At 37.9% G+C, this 17950-nt stretch overlaps 1 protein-coding gene across 1 annotated transcript in view; it reads right to left on the bottom strand.

Annotated features, from left to right (window-relative positions):
- Window positions 1–17950, bottom strand: part of AHRR (aryl hydrocarbon receptor repressor) — a 63575-nt gene that overhangs the window by 7894 nt on the left and 37731 nt on the right. The window contains exons 4-6 of the mRNA XM_040079236.1: window positions 3145–3234; window positions 1720–1849; window positions 192–325 (exon numbers count right to left, since the gene is read on the bottom strand). Of these exons, the coding sequence (XP_039935170.1) occupies window positions 192–325; window positions 1720–1849; window positions 3145–3234 (354 nt within the window). The remainder of the gene's footprint in view (window positions 1–191; window positions 326–1719; window positions 1850–3144; window positions 3235–17950) is intronic.

Below are 17950 nucleotides of genomic sequence, written 5' to 3'. Positions count from 1 at the left end.
ACCTTCTTTCCTCCCATCACTCTTTACACATATTAATAATTATCTTTACATGTTTCTTGTTAGTACAAAGTAAAAGAAAAGTGTATCCTGTCCATGGATTTCCACAATATTTATGTTGTAGAATTTTTCATACAAAATAATTAAAATCAATTATGTCATGCTTGCAGTAATCTAGGTGAAGTTTTACTTACAAGGAATCCAGAAGTACTGTCCAACAAGCAGCGAACTCGACAGATGAAACAGCGAGTTAAAAAGGAAGAATAATCTGTTGTCATGCTGTCATTCTCTTGTGCCTTGAACAATTTGCTGAGAATATATTCTTCTCCTAGGAACAACAGTGGAGGCAACATATATCAGATCACACTAAGAAATAATGAAAATGTTCTGTAGCCAACTGAGGAAGCTGTTACGGAAATTGCTAAAAATTGCTTTATGGATGGGCGAATATTCAATGGTGTCATGTATGGATACATCTGCACATGTTCTACCAAAAGAAAAATAAAAGCTCTGCAATGGGATTCGGGTGAGTTTCTTCAGAAATTTGGACTTTATTTCCTGAGTTTTTGTGATTTTTAATGATGCAAAGCAGGGTAACAGATGTTGCTGGTTTTGAGATCAGAGATCACAGAAAAGGAGAACAAAATAAGGAAAAATGTTAATCCTAGGAAAAAAACAGAACCGAAAAATGGACAGTAGATGATTAGCTTATGTTCAGCTGTTGTGCCTGCTTGATTGTTCCATACAAGTGCACAGTTTTTGAAATTTTTCCCAAAAGGCACAAGTATTCATACAAAACTATGAACTCAAGACCTGAAATTCTCTACAATATACATTAGGACAAAAATTCCAAATTTTTGTAAATTTTATAGTTTGATATATAAGTGCACATTGTTTTGCTTGTTTCCTGTATACTTCCTACAAAATCTTGTAAAGCTACTCAGATATTTATAAGACAGAAACTGTTTTACAGGAAATGCAAGAAATTCCACCAAAGTTTCATGACTGTGTTCATATGGACTTTGTAGAGGTTGCTGAAGGATTTCTTGCAAGTTTCTCCCCACTTATCTGGTAACTATACTTCCCAATTTATTTCCTCACCTTCTGGTGAAATGCATACATTTTGCTGGGATCAAGAATTCTTTATAAGGTTAACAATCTCAACCTGATTATAAGTTCTGTAGTTGTGATTTCCGCTTAATGCCTCACGTAGGAGAAACCTTGAGTGCAGGCATCCAACTCCTATCCTAGGGAAGTATAGCCTCAGAACAAAAAATTAATTTCTAAGCCTGCTTGTTCTTCAGAAGGCTTCTGTCTACATCATTTTCATGGGAAAACAAATGGCAGAAAGTGATGCTGCCACGGTGGTTCTGTACAGAAACCTTTTGCACCAATGAGAGGAGTACTGATGCCCTGATCTGTTGCCAACAGAAGTTTGGCAGTATGAATTGATGCTGCTCATTCTCAGCGTGTAAGAATATGTGTAGGGACATGAGAGAAAAGTAAAGGAAACAACTTTGCAGCATCACTGGTACACTCTACCTTATAAATGCCCCGGATCAGGAAGGAATGTCATCTCTGAGACAATAACATAAATAAATGGCCACTGTGCATCTTTCCAGTGAAGAATCTGACTTGACACTGTACTGACATGGGCATAGGAGTGCAATTCTACCTCTGTGCAGTGGTGCCTATGTTTCCAATCAACATACACAATCCCACCTGTTTCTGAGTGTAGTTGCTGTCCAGACAACATCTGGGGAGGATTCATGGCCCAGTGCAGTTGTCTACAAAAATCCTGGCGGTCATCCACGTGAATGTAATCATATATGTTTTGATGCATTACATCAGTCTGAAACAATTACAACAAGGAATGGTTAATTAGTAACTGTAGGGGGGCAGCCACTTATCTTTAGATTGATACTTTGCATAAATTAATGTCAGGTGTAGGACACCTTCAGAGCAGCTCTAATGAGGAAAGCTGTTTCAAAGGCCGCTACTTCTCAACACCTGGTTTTCCCCTTCACATCCTGAGATGATTCTTTCTATTCTTAACTCTTTTGTACATATTCAAATGTGAGTAATAAACACCCAACTGGCAAGGGATACCTAGTGGCATCCGCCAGGGGTTTATGCTGGGACAAACCCTCTTTAATTTCTCGGCTAAGGAATCATGGGATAGAATGCGCACCCAGCAGGTTTACAGAGGGTACCATCTGGGGAGGGCAGGGCAGATCCTTGGTGGGCTGTAAAAACAGGCCAACAAGAACCTCAGGAAGTTCAGAAAAGGCAAATTTCTCTCTTAATGCTGGGCATCCCATGAAAAGAAAGAGATTAGCAAATCCAAGTGAACCCAGGAGAGTGCTACCAAGACATTTAGGAGAGCTGGAGCACATCCAGTAGGGAAGAACGGGGTTTGTGCCGCCTTCAGAAGGGAAAACTACAGAATGAACATACTGCTGTCTGCATCAACCAAATGAGCAGGGGAAGAGAAGACAAAGCCTGACTCTTCTCAGAAGAACAAAGTGACAGGGCAAGAAGCAGCAGACACAAGTGGCAACATGGGAAGCTGAGACTTAATAAGTGAAAAAAAATTACAGTTGTGGTGGCTGAACTTGAACACATCTTCCAGAGGCTCATAGAAACTCAAAGCTTGAACAGTCTTGCATCAACCTGCTCTAGTCCAATGTGCTTTGAGCAGGAGATTGGACTAGATGACCTCCAGAGGTCCTTTCAAACTGTATGGTTCTGTTGTTCTGTGGCTTTAGGATATATTTATTACACAAAGACAATCGGGCTAGAAAAGCAGCATCTTATACTGAAATTGAAAAGAAACTTCTAGCTAAATCTTAGTTTTATAACGTGTCATGTTTCTGCTAATGAAAGCTTTATAAAAGGAAATTACAAGAAATAAAGCTTCACCTGTCAGATTTATCAAAAAAATTAGTCTGAGATGGCATAGTAAAACAACCTTATTTCAGTAAGTGTATGTGTAATCAGCAGTAGAAGGACAAGGTGGATAAGGTAGCAACATATAGTACTGCATTTAAAAATAATACCAGAAGTTCTAATATTGACAATGTCTATATATTGACAAGAAAGTCAACACAATGTCAAATAATTCTAAGTATTTCTCAATATATTTACCTGATGAAACCCTAGATAATCCACAATTGTTGATGACGCATAGAATATCATTCCATCTGCACTCACCACCAAGGCAAAACCATTCAGTGACTGAAAAAGGAAAATAAAATACTTTAAAAGATTATCAGAAGATAAAGAAGAAAATTAGTACGAATGAAATAATTTTAAGAATAACCTAGAAACGAAAAAACTCACTCTGCAAAAAGCTGGACACTAAATTCCTTCCTACCATGAAAAATGAATAACAACCTGGAGCATGCTTGCTTTCTCTTCTAAAAAAAGTTAAGATAGTTAATTACAGTATAATGACCATATTACATTACTAGTTTATTTTCTGCTTAATTGTCTGCATAATTATATTTGCTCATTAATTCATAGAATTAAAAGTTTAATAGCAAGTGTCATCTACTTTGTTTTTTTCTTTTAATTTCAAACTGCACATTCTGTAATAATTGCTTTGAATATATATGCATTAATACATATAGTAATATCCAAAGGGAAAATTAAATACATGTGCTGCTGTAACTATGACTTTAAAACTGGATATGTATGTTTTTCTATGGCTTTTTACTTAAGCTGCTATAAAAATACATACATAGCATAATTGCATAAATGCAATGAATATAAAAAGTAGGCAATAAATACCTCACTGGTATAAACTAACGTTTAATCTAGAAAAGAGCTAAATTAATTCTTACACACTTGGTGATGCAATGAAAGCAACCAGAGAAATCTAAAAATAAAAGTGAGGATTAAATTAAATACATGATGCAAATGTTAAGATCATGCTGCATGAGGACGGACTAATTTTGCCTCTCTTCCGTTGATAAAGGTTTGGTAACATATCTTTATTCCAGCAGGCTTGCACTCCAAGGCAGTTTAAATCCTTTCATGTGGTGGTTTTGAGGTCTTTGGGATTACGGTTCAAATAGCTGTTGCTGAAATAGTGCTATATTATCATTATCCTTGCTTCACCTTACTCTTAATTTACTGATGTGCCTATTAATCCTGACTTAATCCTGAAACAAAGTGAGGACAGCTTTTCAATTGCTCAGTAACCAGATACACTGACATATTTTTGTGAGCTTGGTTCTCTTTTTGGTTCCTAAATAAGGACCAGATTTCCAAGACTGCTTGAAAGCTGTTCCCACTGTGACAATGGTGGGCAGAATTTCAAGAGTTCAGTGCACAATAGACTGACCTCCTCAGGAGGTTTGGCTCCCATCATAAATGTGGAGCACCTTTGGAAACGTGGCCTCATGGGACCACACTTGGCCAGAGGCTCCGTGCCTTAAAGAACCTGTGGAACAATTACTTGAAAAACGTAGTGGAGAGTCTTCAATGGCTATAGTGGCAAGTGATTCAATAAGGTCAGCACCAACCGTAAGTCAGTGCTAAGAACAGTCAATGGCAAATCTTGTTTCGCTCCAGGTCAGCGCCATAGGTACAGATCCTTCGCAGAATAAGAGTGATCTCTGATTAGTTGTGCTTGCGTGGAATACTAGTTTCTCCTTGTCAACTCTTCAAGCACAAGGGCTTGCTCAACTGGTGCTATTTCCTGCTCTAAATAATGCCCAAATCTGTCCCAGCTCCGCACCAACCAGAAGGTGGTATGTCAAGATTTCTGCATCTTACATCTGCGCCTCTCACTGCACTGAGGGTGATGGCATGGATGGCATCTGTCATGTACATTTCCAACGTCAAATGGAGACAAGAAAGTGCTTTTGGCATCTTGTCTCTTTGGACTCGTCTTCACAACAATGAAACCATCAGTGATGTGATGTTAGGAATTTTATTACATTTTGAGCATCTGGCAGGTCTTTTAATTTGGATTGACTAAAGTTTTCCATAAAGATAACTCTAGGACACTTAAGGGAGCTCCTTTTTGTCTGTGGCTCTTACTATGGCTATTCTGAAAGACCTCGAGTCCTGCCCGTGAAACTGGACCAGGTAGAAGTTAAGAACATTTAAAAAATAAAATAAAATAAAGTGCTCAATTAAAAAAAAGTTCTTAAGCTATGCAAACTAATACACCAAGCCCGACCTGGAAAAGCTTAAACAATGATCACAAGGGCTAAATATTATCAGAGAATCCTACATATTATCATGCTGAAAATCCTTAAATGTATCCTCCATTGTCCTGCAGGCAAGCTGGAGTTTTTCAGCCCATGTAGGGATATCTGCCTTTGTCAAGGATTGCTTGTATGAATTGAGAGATAAATTTGTCTATTCAAAAAATTAGTCTTCTTCAACATATTGGTACGTACCCTTTAGGCCCAGACACATACTTAAGAGATCAATCTCTACCTTCAAAATGTAAGACTTGATCCCTTACACTGGAAAGCAGGAAGGTTTTTCTTTTTATATATATATATATATATATATATATATATATATATATATATATATTTTTTTTTTTTTTTTTTTTTTTTTTTTTCCCAGAGCTAGAGTCAGGCTGGACTATGTGAAACAGTTTTTAAAATTGGAAAGGGAAATGGGACCATGTGTATTTCCAAGGGTTCAGATCAGTGTACTGGCAAGTACTTCTGTGAGGTTGGAGGGGGTATTAAGAAAGAGGTGAGAGGGAGGAAGAGGGAAGTAATGGAGGAGAAGTTGAAGGAGCCATGTGTTTAGGTTAAGCCAGAAACAATTGTGTATTTGAAGCAAGTATGTAAATGAAGAGATTTCCAAACTTCTCCTGCTTTGTTTTCAATTTGTTCTCAAAATGCTGATGTCCTCTCCTGAGGTTATATCTCTTAAATAAGCACCCTCTGGTTTTCACCACCCCAACTGCAGACATCAGAAGCTTTTCCCTGCAAGCAGGGAAAGCAAAATCCACTTTGGTGCAAAAACAACTTTTATGGAGCCACATGACTCCATTGAGAATTAACACAAATTCCATGTCTCTAAATTCATTTTAGCTGGGCAACCTGCCGCTTCAGACACATTAAAAAAAGACAAGCTGGATATCAAGTAAAACTTTATACCAGTGCGTCTCATCCACGCCTGCAAATTCTTCTGCTTTCTCAATATTACCCTAAACTGTAGTTCAGTGGGAAAACAGACATCTGTAACACAGAAGGCTCTCAATAGACTCAGAGATGGGCTGACTCTGCTGTCTTATCTGCTTATCACGGGTGGGGATAAGGAGGAGGGCGTTTGCTAGCACAGTACTCACCCCATAGTGGATAATGGTGATTGTAAATCAGTACAGAAATACCTTTTCCAACCTCTCAGATAAATTGCTCAGGTACCAAATGCAACTCCATACTGAAATCCTTTACAATAACACTGCAGAGAGATTTTTCCATTTTTCTGGCCAGAAGCCTAGTGACTTGTTAGACTTGTTAGAGTGGGAGAGACAGCTTCAGTCCACGAGAACGAGTGAAAACTATTCCCAGCTTTTTTGTTTTAAGTTACCACATCTCACATTAAACAGCACAACAAAGCGTATGGCTCCAGTTACGATTTTTAAACATTCTCAGTCATTGAAATAAAATTCTCAGCCATAGCTTTCTCTCACTCCCAGTGAACAGGAGACTGCACAGGTGTGCTGTGTCAGAACCACAGCAGCCAGGTGCCTGGGTGATGGATAACCTGGTGAGATGAAACAGGAAAAAGGACATGGACCAGCCTCATACCTGTGCAGTTTGCACTCCCTAATGAAAGCCCGTGTTTTCCCTGAACACTGAGGGGACAGTGCAGAGAAGTAAAGGCAGCTCTCCTCATTTCACTTTAATCCTCTCAGCAGAAATAATGGAAATTCTAAATGGGGCTCTGGTATTTAGAGGAGGAAATAACCAAACTTCACAACTCAATGTTGGTGGTATTTGTTTTGTGTGCAACAAGTGTGTTTCAATTAATAAAGTCCACTTGCATCCAAAAATTTTTTTTGCAATATTGCATATTCTTACACATCACATGCACACATTGAAACAAACACACAAAAGTGTTAGTATGGGCCTTAAAACTTTTACAACAAAAAACAACTAACTTCAAATCTGCAAAAAAACCATGGTTTTAAACTGCCATTTGGCAAACCATATGGATTCAATGACAGATGGAATTTCTAATCCAGGATAATAGCTGAAACATGTGAGACAGACTTAAGTATGTATTGTGAACATTTGTTTGTTTGTATTTGACTTTTTAAAAACACTTACATGAGTTTTCTACATTGTACTTAAAAAATGAAATCATGTGGGACTTTTTTTCCCAAATGAAAAAAAACCAGAGAGCTTGGCACCAGATAGGGGCCTGTGTTCTTTTGAAAAAAACATGTACATCCAATTATGTACTCACGAAAAGCTGCACCTGCTACTGAAACAAAAAAACAATTAATCTGTCAGTTCAAAGAAAGTATGATATTATTCTGGTGCCTGCAGTAGCTGTGAGATGAAAGTTATCAGTTCCTTCCATTAAGAAGTTTTTGAAACTCTATTAGTCAAGAGATTCTCTTTGGGAATGAAGGCAAATATTTTGAGGAAGATAGGACTTCCTTTGGCAAGATCCTTTATATATCCTGATTTTTTTTTTTTTTTCCTAGTCTCATAGCAGAAAATCAGCCAGAAAATACTTCAAAGATATTTTGGTCAAGGTCATGGCATAGTAAAAATAAGGAGGAGGGGAAAAAAAGAGAGAACAAGTTCCAATGCACATTTCTCTTATTACTCTTCCTTGAAATAAAGGAAAATTCACTAGCATTAGGTCTCCAGAGATGATGTTACTATGACTACAAAAGTACAACAGTCAAGGCCTGCAGCCATGCCTTGCTTTGAACAGATTTTCGAGTCACGCAACTTGGGTACTAAATTTCCAGGGTCAGTTGGCTCGCAGTTTATCTGGAACAGCTTCACTTAATAGTGGATCACTGGGTTTTTGCATCCTATGTGGGATGGGGCCATTTTCTGATGATCTAAATAAGTAGCTATTTAAAAACTCTGGAAATGGTATACTTGTTCATGTCTTATGAATATCAGGAGGAAAATGCAGACAGTTAATTGTGTCATCTGTCTTAAATGGCATTGTTTAGTGAATCAGTATTTCTTTCCACTGGTGTTTTTAGGACTCATAACTGTTCTTCTGAAAAATCCCTCTGAATCTCTAAAGTTCTCTTTATAAACTAAAAAAAAAGGGGGGGGAAAAAAGAAAAAAAAATTTAACTCATACAGAACCCTGAAATAAAAAAAAACAGCATAAAAGACTATTCAGAAATCCCGTATCTGGTGACATCAGAATATGGCCTTTGCTCAACAAGTATAGTATCTCTTAGCCCTCTGGACTCTTATTACTCTTCTATCTACAAAGCAACTTCAAAAGGAATATTTCTGTGAGTAAGCACTATTTCGTGCAGAGCAGAGTGGCAGAATTGTTTTAGCATTCAGTTTTGATCAAGGGTTTGCGTGTACAGATTAAATTTCAGGCAAAAGAAACAAAACAGAAGACAAATTTCCATCATTTGAGCCAGGGAAGGAAGTACTAGCTGAAGTCTACAGACATAGAGTTATGTAGGAAGCCTTTTGGAGAGAAAATGTTCAATCTGATAAACTGGTTTTCATAGACAGCAGAAATGTTTACTTTCAAATACAAAGAAATATGTATATATGACCATTATGCCCTTTTCACTCCTCCTGTCACCCCAGATAAAACAAAGTTCATGTTCCTGCCTGTGTCCTTGACCCTGGATATCACTTCAGGCTTCCTTCAGTATGGAAATTCAGCATCTAGTGCTGCACTACCAAGATCAACATTTTCAATCATCATTCACAATGCCAGACAGATTTGAGCCCTGACCCTCCCATTTACTGTCAGCGAGAGCAGCTGGGCCCTCTGAAAGGCACAAATGGTTGTGAATCATTCAGCTGGTGAAATTTCTCATTATTCCATTTGTCAATATCCCATCACTTCCACGAAGGAATTAGGGAAACCTTGGAGATGCTTGCTTATATATGTGTCTTCAGTCTAACAGGGGAGCTGGAACACTGTGGCTTGTCAAGAGGCAGCAAGAAGCCTCCTGGAAATCAGTTAGGAAAATGTAAGTCATTGGGCTCCGGTTATTGTGAGCTATAAACTTTCAAGAAAACGTAGTAGTTCCCTGGAGGGCGAGATTGCAATGTGTGCACACATGTAAACACATTTTAAACCATGGTGATGTTTTTTATATGCTTGATATGTAATAAGTTTTGGACACAACCAAGAACAACTTTGCCTTTGAAGTTGTTTTGAATGCACGATGCAAAATTGTAAATGCAGTTTTTCTTCCATTATACATTCCTTCCAAACTAAGCTTTTGTAACTAAGCTTGCTTTGTTAAGTCTGTGTCAATTCCTTGGGATAGGGCCTCTCTTTGTTAACATATACAGGAATTGCTGGTCCCCAATGAACCTGGCGCCTCAAAACCAGCTACTCTGCCCAAGATGGGGCTGAGAAACTGGAGCTGGAGCATGAGTTGACGTTCTTTGTCTAAAAAGTTGATGTGGTACATACTCAAAAGAGATGCATCCCCATTAAATCCCATTTTTTCCACAAGTACTAAGCACTGAAAAAGAGAATACAGACCATGCTTCCAGAGAGGAGCAATACTGATGACTAATAGCTTAAAGGCAGTTTAGGGAAGGTTTTGTTGATGCAAAAGTGAATTCAAGGGTGGCACCAAATACCTCAGTACAAATTTGTTATATGGCATGCTTGTTTAGAATAAAATATTATCACCAAAAATGTCTTCTATTGATGACAATGTTTGGTGGATTTTTTCAGGTCTAGTTGTAAAAATTTCTTTATTCTTTTCTTTGCATTACCATTTAGGATTTCATGTGGGAAGCAAGAATATGAATGCTACCTGAGGTTAATGGATGGTATACAAGTACTGAACACTACTTAAAATAATATAAAGAAGAATATTCAAATTATTAATTCTAAAATTGTTGGGGAAATGCACATTTTATTTATTAATACATATAGGTATGATGTTTGCTAGATAGTGAGTATGTGGATGAGTAATATGTCATTAACCTTAGCAATTATCATGAAGGGATACTAAATTACAACATAATCATTATAACTATTTCTTTAGCCTCCTCATTAATCATGACGTCAAATTTAAATTTGTGCTCTACTAGTAATGGAACCCTCCTGTCAATGCTCTTTCACAAATACTATGCCCTGGACTACACTTGGAAATAGAAACCATCTTTATATTGATGCATGCAGTTTCTCATTTCACTTCCTTAAAAGCAGATGTTGTATTCACAGATGGAAGCAAAGCTGGGGCAATATCATATCTTCAGTGCAAGTTCAGCTCTTTGTCCTTTCTGAATTCTGCAGCTGCTCTGAGCTTTTCAGTCTTCTCTTCAACAATTTCAATATAGAAAATGCAAGCCTGATTAATTCCATTTGAGAAGACTCAAAATGAAGCATTAATTGCTCACTACTCTGCACTTGTAATAACAAATTTAGTTAGGTAGACTTTGAAATAACAAATGTAGTAAGATTAAGCATTATCTTTCACAGAAATAAGTTACTGAAAAGAGTCTCAAATAATATTTATCCAAAATGTTGGACAATCAGACATATGTAAGTACCAAATGTCTGGATTTTTTTTGGTGTTATTTACATGTAAGTGCATCAAGTCCTGAAGAGAGGAAGCCGTCATAATATTCCATCCACAGCTGACTTTTATTTGTACTTGCAAACTGTTAATGAGGATGAATGGCAGACATCTCTTTCTGTACGGAATCAAAAGCTAAAAGAGACAATGTTGCAGCCTATACACTGAAAACAGAATGTTATATCCTAATTTCAGAGCATTCTTTTTCTGTGTATTTAGTACTATATATCACATTTTCTAGCAAGAAACTATTTCAGGGGGTGGGGAGAAGAGCAAAAGTATCAGTATTTCACAATCTGTTCGACAATATATGCTAAACCAGCCTTTTAAAACACTATTTCAGGTCAGTAGAATTTTCAAGGAGAGTGGCATTCCTGAAACTGACTCTGGGAACAGTTTTACTTCACAGGTTTTCACCTTTTTCGTGTTTTGGATCCTGTAAGTATCCTGTATCAAACACACCTTATCCCAATCTGACAGCAGGGGTGAATCCTGCTTATAAAGGCACTGTGCTGACCCGGAGAGGCAGGCAATGCTTTCTCTAATTGAGATATCAAGTAGATGACAGTGGATCATCTGGAGAGGATAAGGATAGAACGTTAGAGGCAATCCCCTAACCAGCAGCAACGACTGCAAATCTTAGGTTGCGTTATAGACCAAATGAATCCTTCCCCAAGTCTTTTTTTCACCCTGTTTTTCACACCCTGTTTTGGTGTGAGCATTTAAGTTTTATCAACTAAAGCGGACAAAAAGTGAAAGTGGAATGTATTTGATATTTGTAGTAAAATATGTAGGGGTTTTTTTTGAAACCTCCAAAACAAAATCTCTGCAAATTTGCAAAAGTTCTCAGGACTGGACCAAGTCTAGCCTGGACCTGCTTTCTTGTTCACCACTTCATCTTATTGAGAAGATAGTAAGGCTGCAGCTCATGAATTGAGAATGAGGAATATACTGAAAACAAGTTTAATCTGTGAATACAGTTTAGGCTGCTCATTTATAATTTCACTACAACTGGCTGAAGACAAATTAAACAATGTAGGATTGCAATTATTTAAAGTTATTTCTGTTTCTTCTATGTTTTGGGGTTTTTTTTTGCAATACATTACTATGTCATCTTCAAAAACACTTCCTGAAAAGCCAATGCAGAAATTGGTATGAAATGAACAGTGTGTTATGAATGCCTTTGTTACCTGAATGCAAGAAGTGAGTTCTGGTAACAGACTAAGTCCTGGTGCATCTGTGGGATGCAGGGCTCAGATACAGATACCAACTGGCTGGTGGAAATAGTTGTCAAGAATCAACTCTGAAGTCAGTGAGAGGAAAAAAAAACTAACAGAGCTGAAACGGGAGAATATGTTTTGTTGAGGAGGAAGTTATGTGGCCACTGGACGGTCTCCAAGAGGCACTGAAATAGCCTGAGCAGAAACAGAGGAAGTGGCTGTGAAAAGTGAGCTCGGGTGGAGTTGGCTGTGATGAACAGTCTGGAGACAGCAACAGAGGCCTGAAATTCAGAGGTGCCTCTGTGCCCAAAGCTTATTGATTCTCCACCTTAACGCTGTGGATGGACAGCTGCTCTGATCACTGCTACAGCTACAGTTTCTCAGCTAGCCCGCCTCACATGACAGCGGGTTTGCCTGTCCTCCTGACTGACAAATGGAAGACACTTTTCCTGATGCCAGCACCAACCAGAGGATGATAACAGTCTCTCCTCACCACACACGTGCGCTGACTGCCTGCTCCTCCTGCTCTGTCACACTGAACATAGGCTGCTTGTCCTGATTTTCCAACCCACTCCCACCTTGCTCCCTCTCAATTATAATCTGTAATTTTGTCATGGAGAAGCTAAATACTAACTCTCATCAGCCCAACATATCACAAAATCTGGAAAGAAGCACTTACTGGCATTTTCCCTTTTGCAAAAAGGCGCCACACAAGCCTCTACAGAAGTACCTATTTTTCCTCTTCAAATCCCTCCATAAAACTCTTGCAAATGTCCTGGCAAAAGTCAAGATTCTCAGACATTATGTGTGCTGGCGATTGTGGTTACCATTTTGTTCATGATTTCCACACAGTTTTGCCCATCAAAATCCATCTTCTATCACTTTTCTTGTAACTGGGCTGAAAATCTGAAGGGAGGGGACAACATGTTTTTGTTTTTCTCTGTCCCCCTGTCAAGTAGGATGATGCCACCTCCTGTATTTCAGAAACCTCAGCACTGTGGCAGCATCATGATTGTTGCAGTTGTAACAGTAGCACTAGGGACTGGAGGAGAGAGCATATGGAATTTAGGGGTCATGGCTTTTCTATCCAGATTTGTTAGAGAAGAAAAAAAAAAAAAAAAAAAGAAGAAGAAGAAAGGAGAACATTAGTTATTTGTTTAAAGGGCAACAGAAAGGATGTTTTTTGCACAGAACTGTGGCCATGCCAAATTTCAAGTCTGGATTTTAGAAATATGCCTATTTGAAAAGAAAGGAAAAAAGGGACCAGGGCCTCTGAAATGTTCCTTTGTGTTTTGCCTACGCCTGGCAAGAAAAAAGTGAATGTACGCATGTGATAAAATGGCACTCCTAACCCCATTTATGGGGTTTTTTATGGATAAATTCTCTGTAAGTCATCCCAAGTGACTAACGTCAGCTTAAATCATGTCATCTAAATTACTGGGAGAAGGTTCATGTTTGAAAATAAAGGAAAGCAAAAGCATTGATTGGGTAACTTTAAAAAGTTCTATTAACAAAAAAAAAAAAAAAAAAAAAAAAGCACTAAGACTATGAGCTTTTTATGAGAATTTCCTTTCTTGATGGTCCGATTATAAACCAGTAGATTAAGAATAATAAGCACTGTGTCATCATCTATCAGGATTTACTTTAGAAGGACTGTGCTAGGAGGCTGTCAGCACTATTGGAAGCTTAAAAGGAATTTCAGACCAGAATTAACCAAAAATGTCTCTTTCTACCAGTTTTTTTGATTCCTGAAGTTTGTGCTATTGTCATAGATCAATATAATCTCCATGCAATTTTTGGACTTGCAATTTGCCTTTTCAAGTTTAAATTTAAAAATAACAGGAAGAGGAAAAATCTCTTGCTCTCAGGCTGAAATTCAAACTGGAATACCTTTTTCAAGAGCAGTTTTATCAAGAACTGATTACATAAATCAGTTTGGAAGGAGGAAGTGGAATTACACTAACAAGTTAAAAAAAATGACAGGAAACCAAGTGGGAAAAGGGTTTCCTATGTTATTTCCTTATGCAGAGTGAAGAACAGCACCAATAGGATGTTTTCTAATGTATCATTTTCCAACTCCCTCGGAATGAAACTTGAACTCTAGTTCAAGCTGTTAGTAGAGGCCGCTGGGAGATAAGTTTCTGTGCCAAAATGTGCAAATTCACCTCTCCAAAGTAATTCCAAGAAGGATTATTATTTGAGTCCATTTCTAAGGCAGCCACATAATGTTAAATAATACGCTTCAAACTTATATTGTGTCAAATCCTAAATCATTTGCTTGCATTAAAAGTCTGACTTTCATTGGTTTTGATTGAGAAGATTTGGGGTCCATTTGGTATTAAAGCTCTCAAAAAAAAAAAGACCTCATTGACTTTGGTGGGAGCTACCATGTTAGAACCAGAGTTTCCAAACCTGTGATATGGAATTAAGAAATAATCTATAAAGGACTTGTCTGGATGACAAAGTGATTGGGCTGTAGCTTTGCACAGGCAGCCATTTCCAAGGACATATGCTGCTGGTTCAGAAGTTAAATAACCTGAAGTGCCTCATTAGTTTTGCTACTTACAACTCGAATCAGCAAAATTTGTCTGCATGCTTTGGTGGAACCACAGCATGCCTACAAAACATGGAAGCTCAGGTTGAAAAACCATCCTTTTTATGTTTACCTAGCTAAAATAATGAAGCTAGGATTATTAATATCGGTGGAGAATTATAATGGTTGCATAATCAAACAATACTTTCATGGTTTTGAAGGCATTAGTAATTTATTTATTTTTTAAGTTAAGGTCCATATGATCGTGATTTTAAGATATTTAAGATGCCAGGCTCCTCAAAGTCTCTGTCTAAAAATTTAAATCAGTAGTAAGCCTGTCCACATCCCCCTGCAGAACCTTCCTGCCCTCAAGCAGGCCAACAATCCCATCCAATATTGTCTCTTTTGAAACTGACTAAGGGTGCCCTTGATCCTCTTATCCAGGTCCTTGATAAAGGTATTAAATGAAATGTACAGTATCACTGAATAAGAAATATCAGAACAGTCTTATGACTGGCATTTTCAACGCAGCTGTAAAGAAAAACAGGAGACAAAACCACAGAAATTCTTGAGCCCTGAAGCCTTAAGAGTGGAAGACTCATGGAAATCTGACCCTGAACTGTACAAAAGCATGGCTTGGAGCATCCTGAAAAACAACAGGGATCTTCTCTGAAAGAGTCTGAACTGCCAGTGAGAACAGAAATGACAAAAAAGGCCATGTCTGGCCTTTATCAATATTCATCAGTGAGAAGGGAGCGTGATAGAACCAGGCAGCCCCACTCAACTAGCATCTGCTTGGGAGCTGCCTGCATTGTCTGTATTTCTTTATGTTTATGGTGACATTTTGGTTATAAAACACTATTTTCACACCTGAAAAGAATTAGGTCAGATACATCTGGATACAGAGATTTCATAAACCGTAGGCTTCAGCCTACTAGAGCATAATGAAAGACCAACTGACGCAATGAACTAAAAAAGAAAGTCCATGAAGACATCTCCTTAGCACCAAGGGTTGAGACAGAAATTTGAGCATCAATTATTCTTCCATGACAAGCAGAAAAACTGCAGGGGCAACTGTGAAGTTGTCAGTAAAGACCAAGTGACAATTTTAGCAGGGTGCTGCTTAGTGCTCAATTGCTGGTTACTCAAGGAGCAGTGTTGGAGGTGATGATGGGTGATGCCTGATTACACGTCATTAGGAAAACAAGTCCATATAGAGCCTCCCTCTTAACAGCAGGCATTAAGTTCTTCCACTGATCAGTGAGTAGTATAACACATGACAGTTGCACAGCCATTTGGGATGGGCAATTACCTGCCCCACAGTGTAGACTCTGAGTCTGGATTTAAGATTACGAGCACAGCATAGCTGGGGGGAAGAGCAGGAGGTGGCTAACAGCCATGAGATGAATCCTGCAATCAAGGCTATTGCCTAGATACCCACCAGTGATTCATTATTTTTCCAAGTCACTATTTTATTGTGTTTCTCCACCCCACCACCCCATAAACTCTATCTGGATATTCTGACTGCCAATACAACTTATTTTCCCCTATTTCTGGTTATGGGTTTGGCCCAGTGTTCCTAAAGTATTCACTAACAGGCTTCAGAAACTGAATGTTGGCCCTTTTCTGCCAGCAGGCATGGGGCACAAGGGTTGCAAAACCACCTGTCTTGGAAAATATTAAAAGTTAAAATATAATTTTAAAAAGTTTAAAATCAGTACTGCCGTCAAACTGTTGGAATGTGAAGTCTCACAGGACAGTAAAGATTGCGAGAATAGAACATATTAAAAAAAAAAAAAACTTAATAAAATTAGACTTTGGTTGTTAGAGCCTTGTCTGTCTTCTCTTCAAAGGGAAACAAAGATGGCAAGCAAAGTCTCTCTTATCCAGAAGAAATTATCTTAAAGCAGCGAAAGAAATTATTTATTTAGATACCTGCTGTGCTCCAGTAAAAATCTTTGATAAACTGGTATCATTGTTTGCTCTGTTATTGCTGATGAAAGCTATTTGATTATAGCTGTAAAAAATCTCCATAAAATCTTAAATAAAAACCACATGTTGTGGCAGAAACCTTTAGAAATAAAAAACATTTTAAACATATTTTGAAGACAGCCTAATTCCATTGTTTTCTTTCAAGCTGAAAGGGGAAATACTGCATTGTTCCGAGACTCAAAAGTCCCAGATACACTATTTACCAGTAATTAGGTTCTTGTTATCCCATATTTCCTTTCTTACATAAAGCAGAGTAACTATACACACTAGGAAAAAAAAAAAACAAAAAGCAATTATTATTGATTTTCCATTAACATTGCACTCAGGAACAATGTTATTCACGCAAATTTTGGTGATTCAGATTATTCTGGTTTGTATTATATAAGCATCTAGGAGAGGTTGCACAGTGCAAGGTGTTGTCGTGACATGAAAAGCCTTTCAACAGCCAAAAATTATCTTTTGAGGGCAAATAAAGTGGTCAGATTCATAAGTCAATATACAAAGAACAGCAACCACGGTTTGCTTCTGCTTGGAAGGAATCAGAAATGTAATATTTAGTTAAAAATCCCACAGTTCCTAATAACCAACATGGTGAGTTTGGTTGAACAACATAAAAACCCACTTTTCTTTGTGTGCCATAACCACTGAATGAGGATCTGAGCCAAACTCAGTCCACAGAAAACATTCATTCCCGACAAGCCCTGAGGAAAACTCACCCTCTTATTCTTGGTCAGACGTACCTATAAATGAAGTCTGACAAGTACCTTCATATTAACATGCACTTACTCATGCAGTTAATGGTCCACTTTAAGTATGATACAGGATAAAATATCTCCCCTGTATTCAGAGGGAATGTGACTCCTGCATACCCTGCAGTAAGCAGAACATATTTCTCAATAACAGTCTCTTGTAACCTGCCCCAAACTGTGTGCCAGTGTTCCCCCCATGTACTCACAGCAGCCAGCCTACTGTTTCAGGATGCTTAATGATTATAACTTGTGGGCATGTAACGTACACACAGCAAAACACAGACTAAATATAGGAGACCCTTGTTAAAATGTATATACTCACCGTATTTATCATTTATTGTACACCCCCTATGCCCTATTCATTGAGAATGGAAATGGCTGCAAAATAACACCTTGTTCTGGCAGTAGCAGTAATTTATCAGATGTCTCTGTGTTACTTGCTTTGAAATCTAAAATGAAAATCTTCTGAAATACTAAGTGGAAGGAAAGCAGGGTGCCAGTTTCCATTCCATAGGCTTGAGTAACTTATGGTATTAGATCTCATACTAAAATGTGTTTTAATTTAATAGTATTCAGCAATTATTTGCTGGAGGCTACTATTTAATTTACATTTACATGCATTGCAGGGCTGTCATTAAAACACAATTTTTATACCATGAATATTATCCTATCCAAGACAACTGTACATATGTAATCTTAATCACAT

This window comes from Hirundo rustica, chromosome 1 (genome assembly GCF_015227805.2).
Source record: "Hirundo rustica isolate bHirRus1 chromosome 1, bHirRus1.pri.v3, whole genome shotgun sequence".
In the NCBI taxonomy this organism is placed as follows: Eukaryota; Metazoa; Chordata; class Aves; order Passeriformes; family Hirundinidae; genus Hirundo; species Hirundo rustica.
Note: the sequence above shows the minus strand (reverse complement) of the source record. Positions and strands in the feature narration are given on the sequence as shown.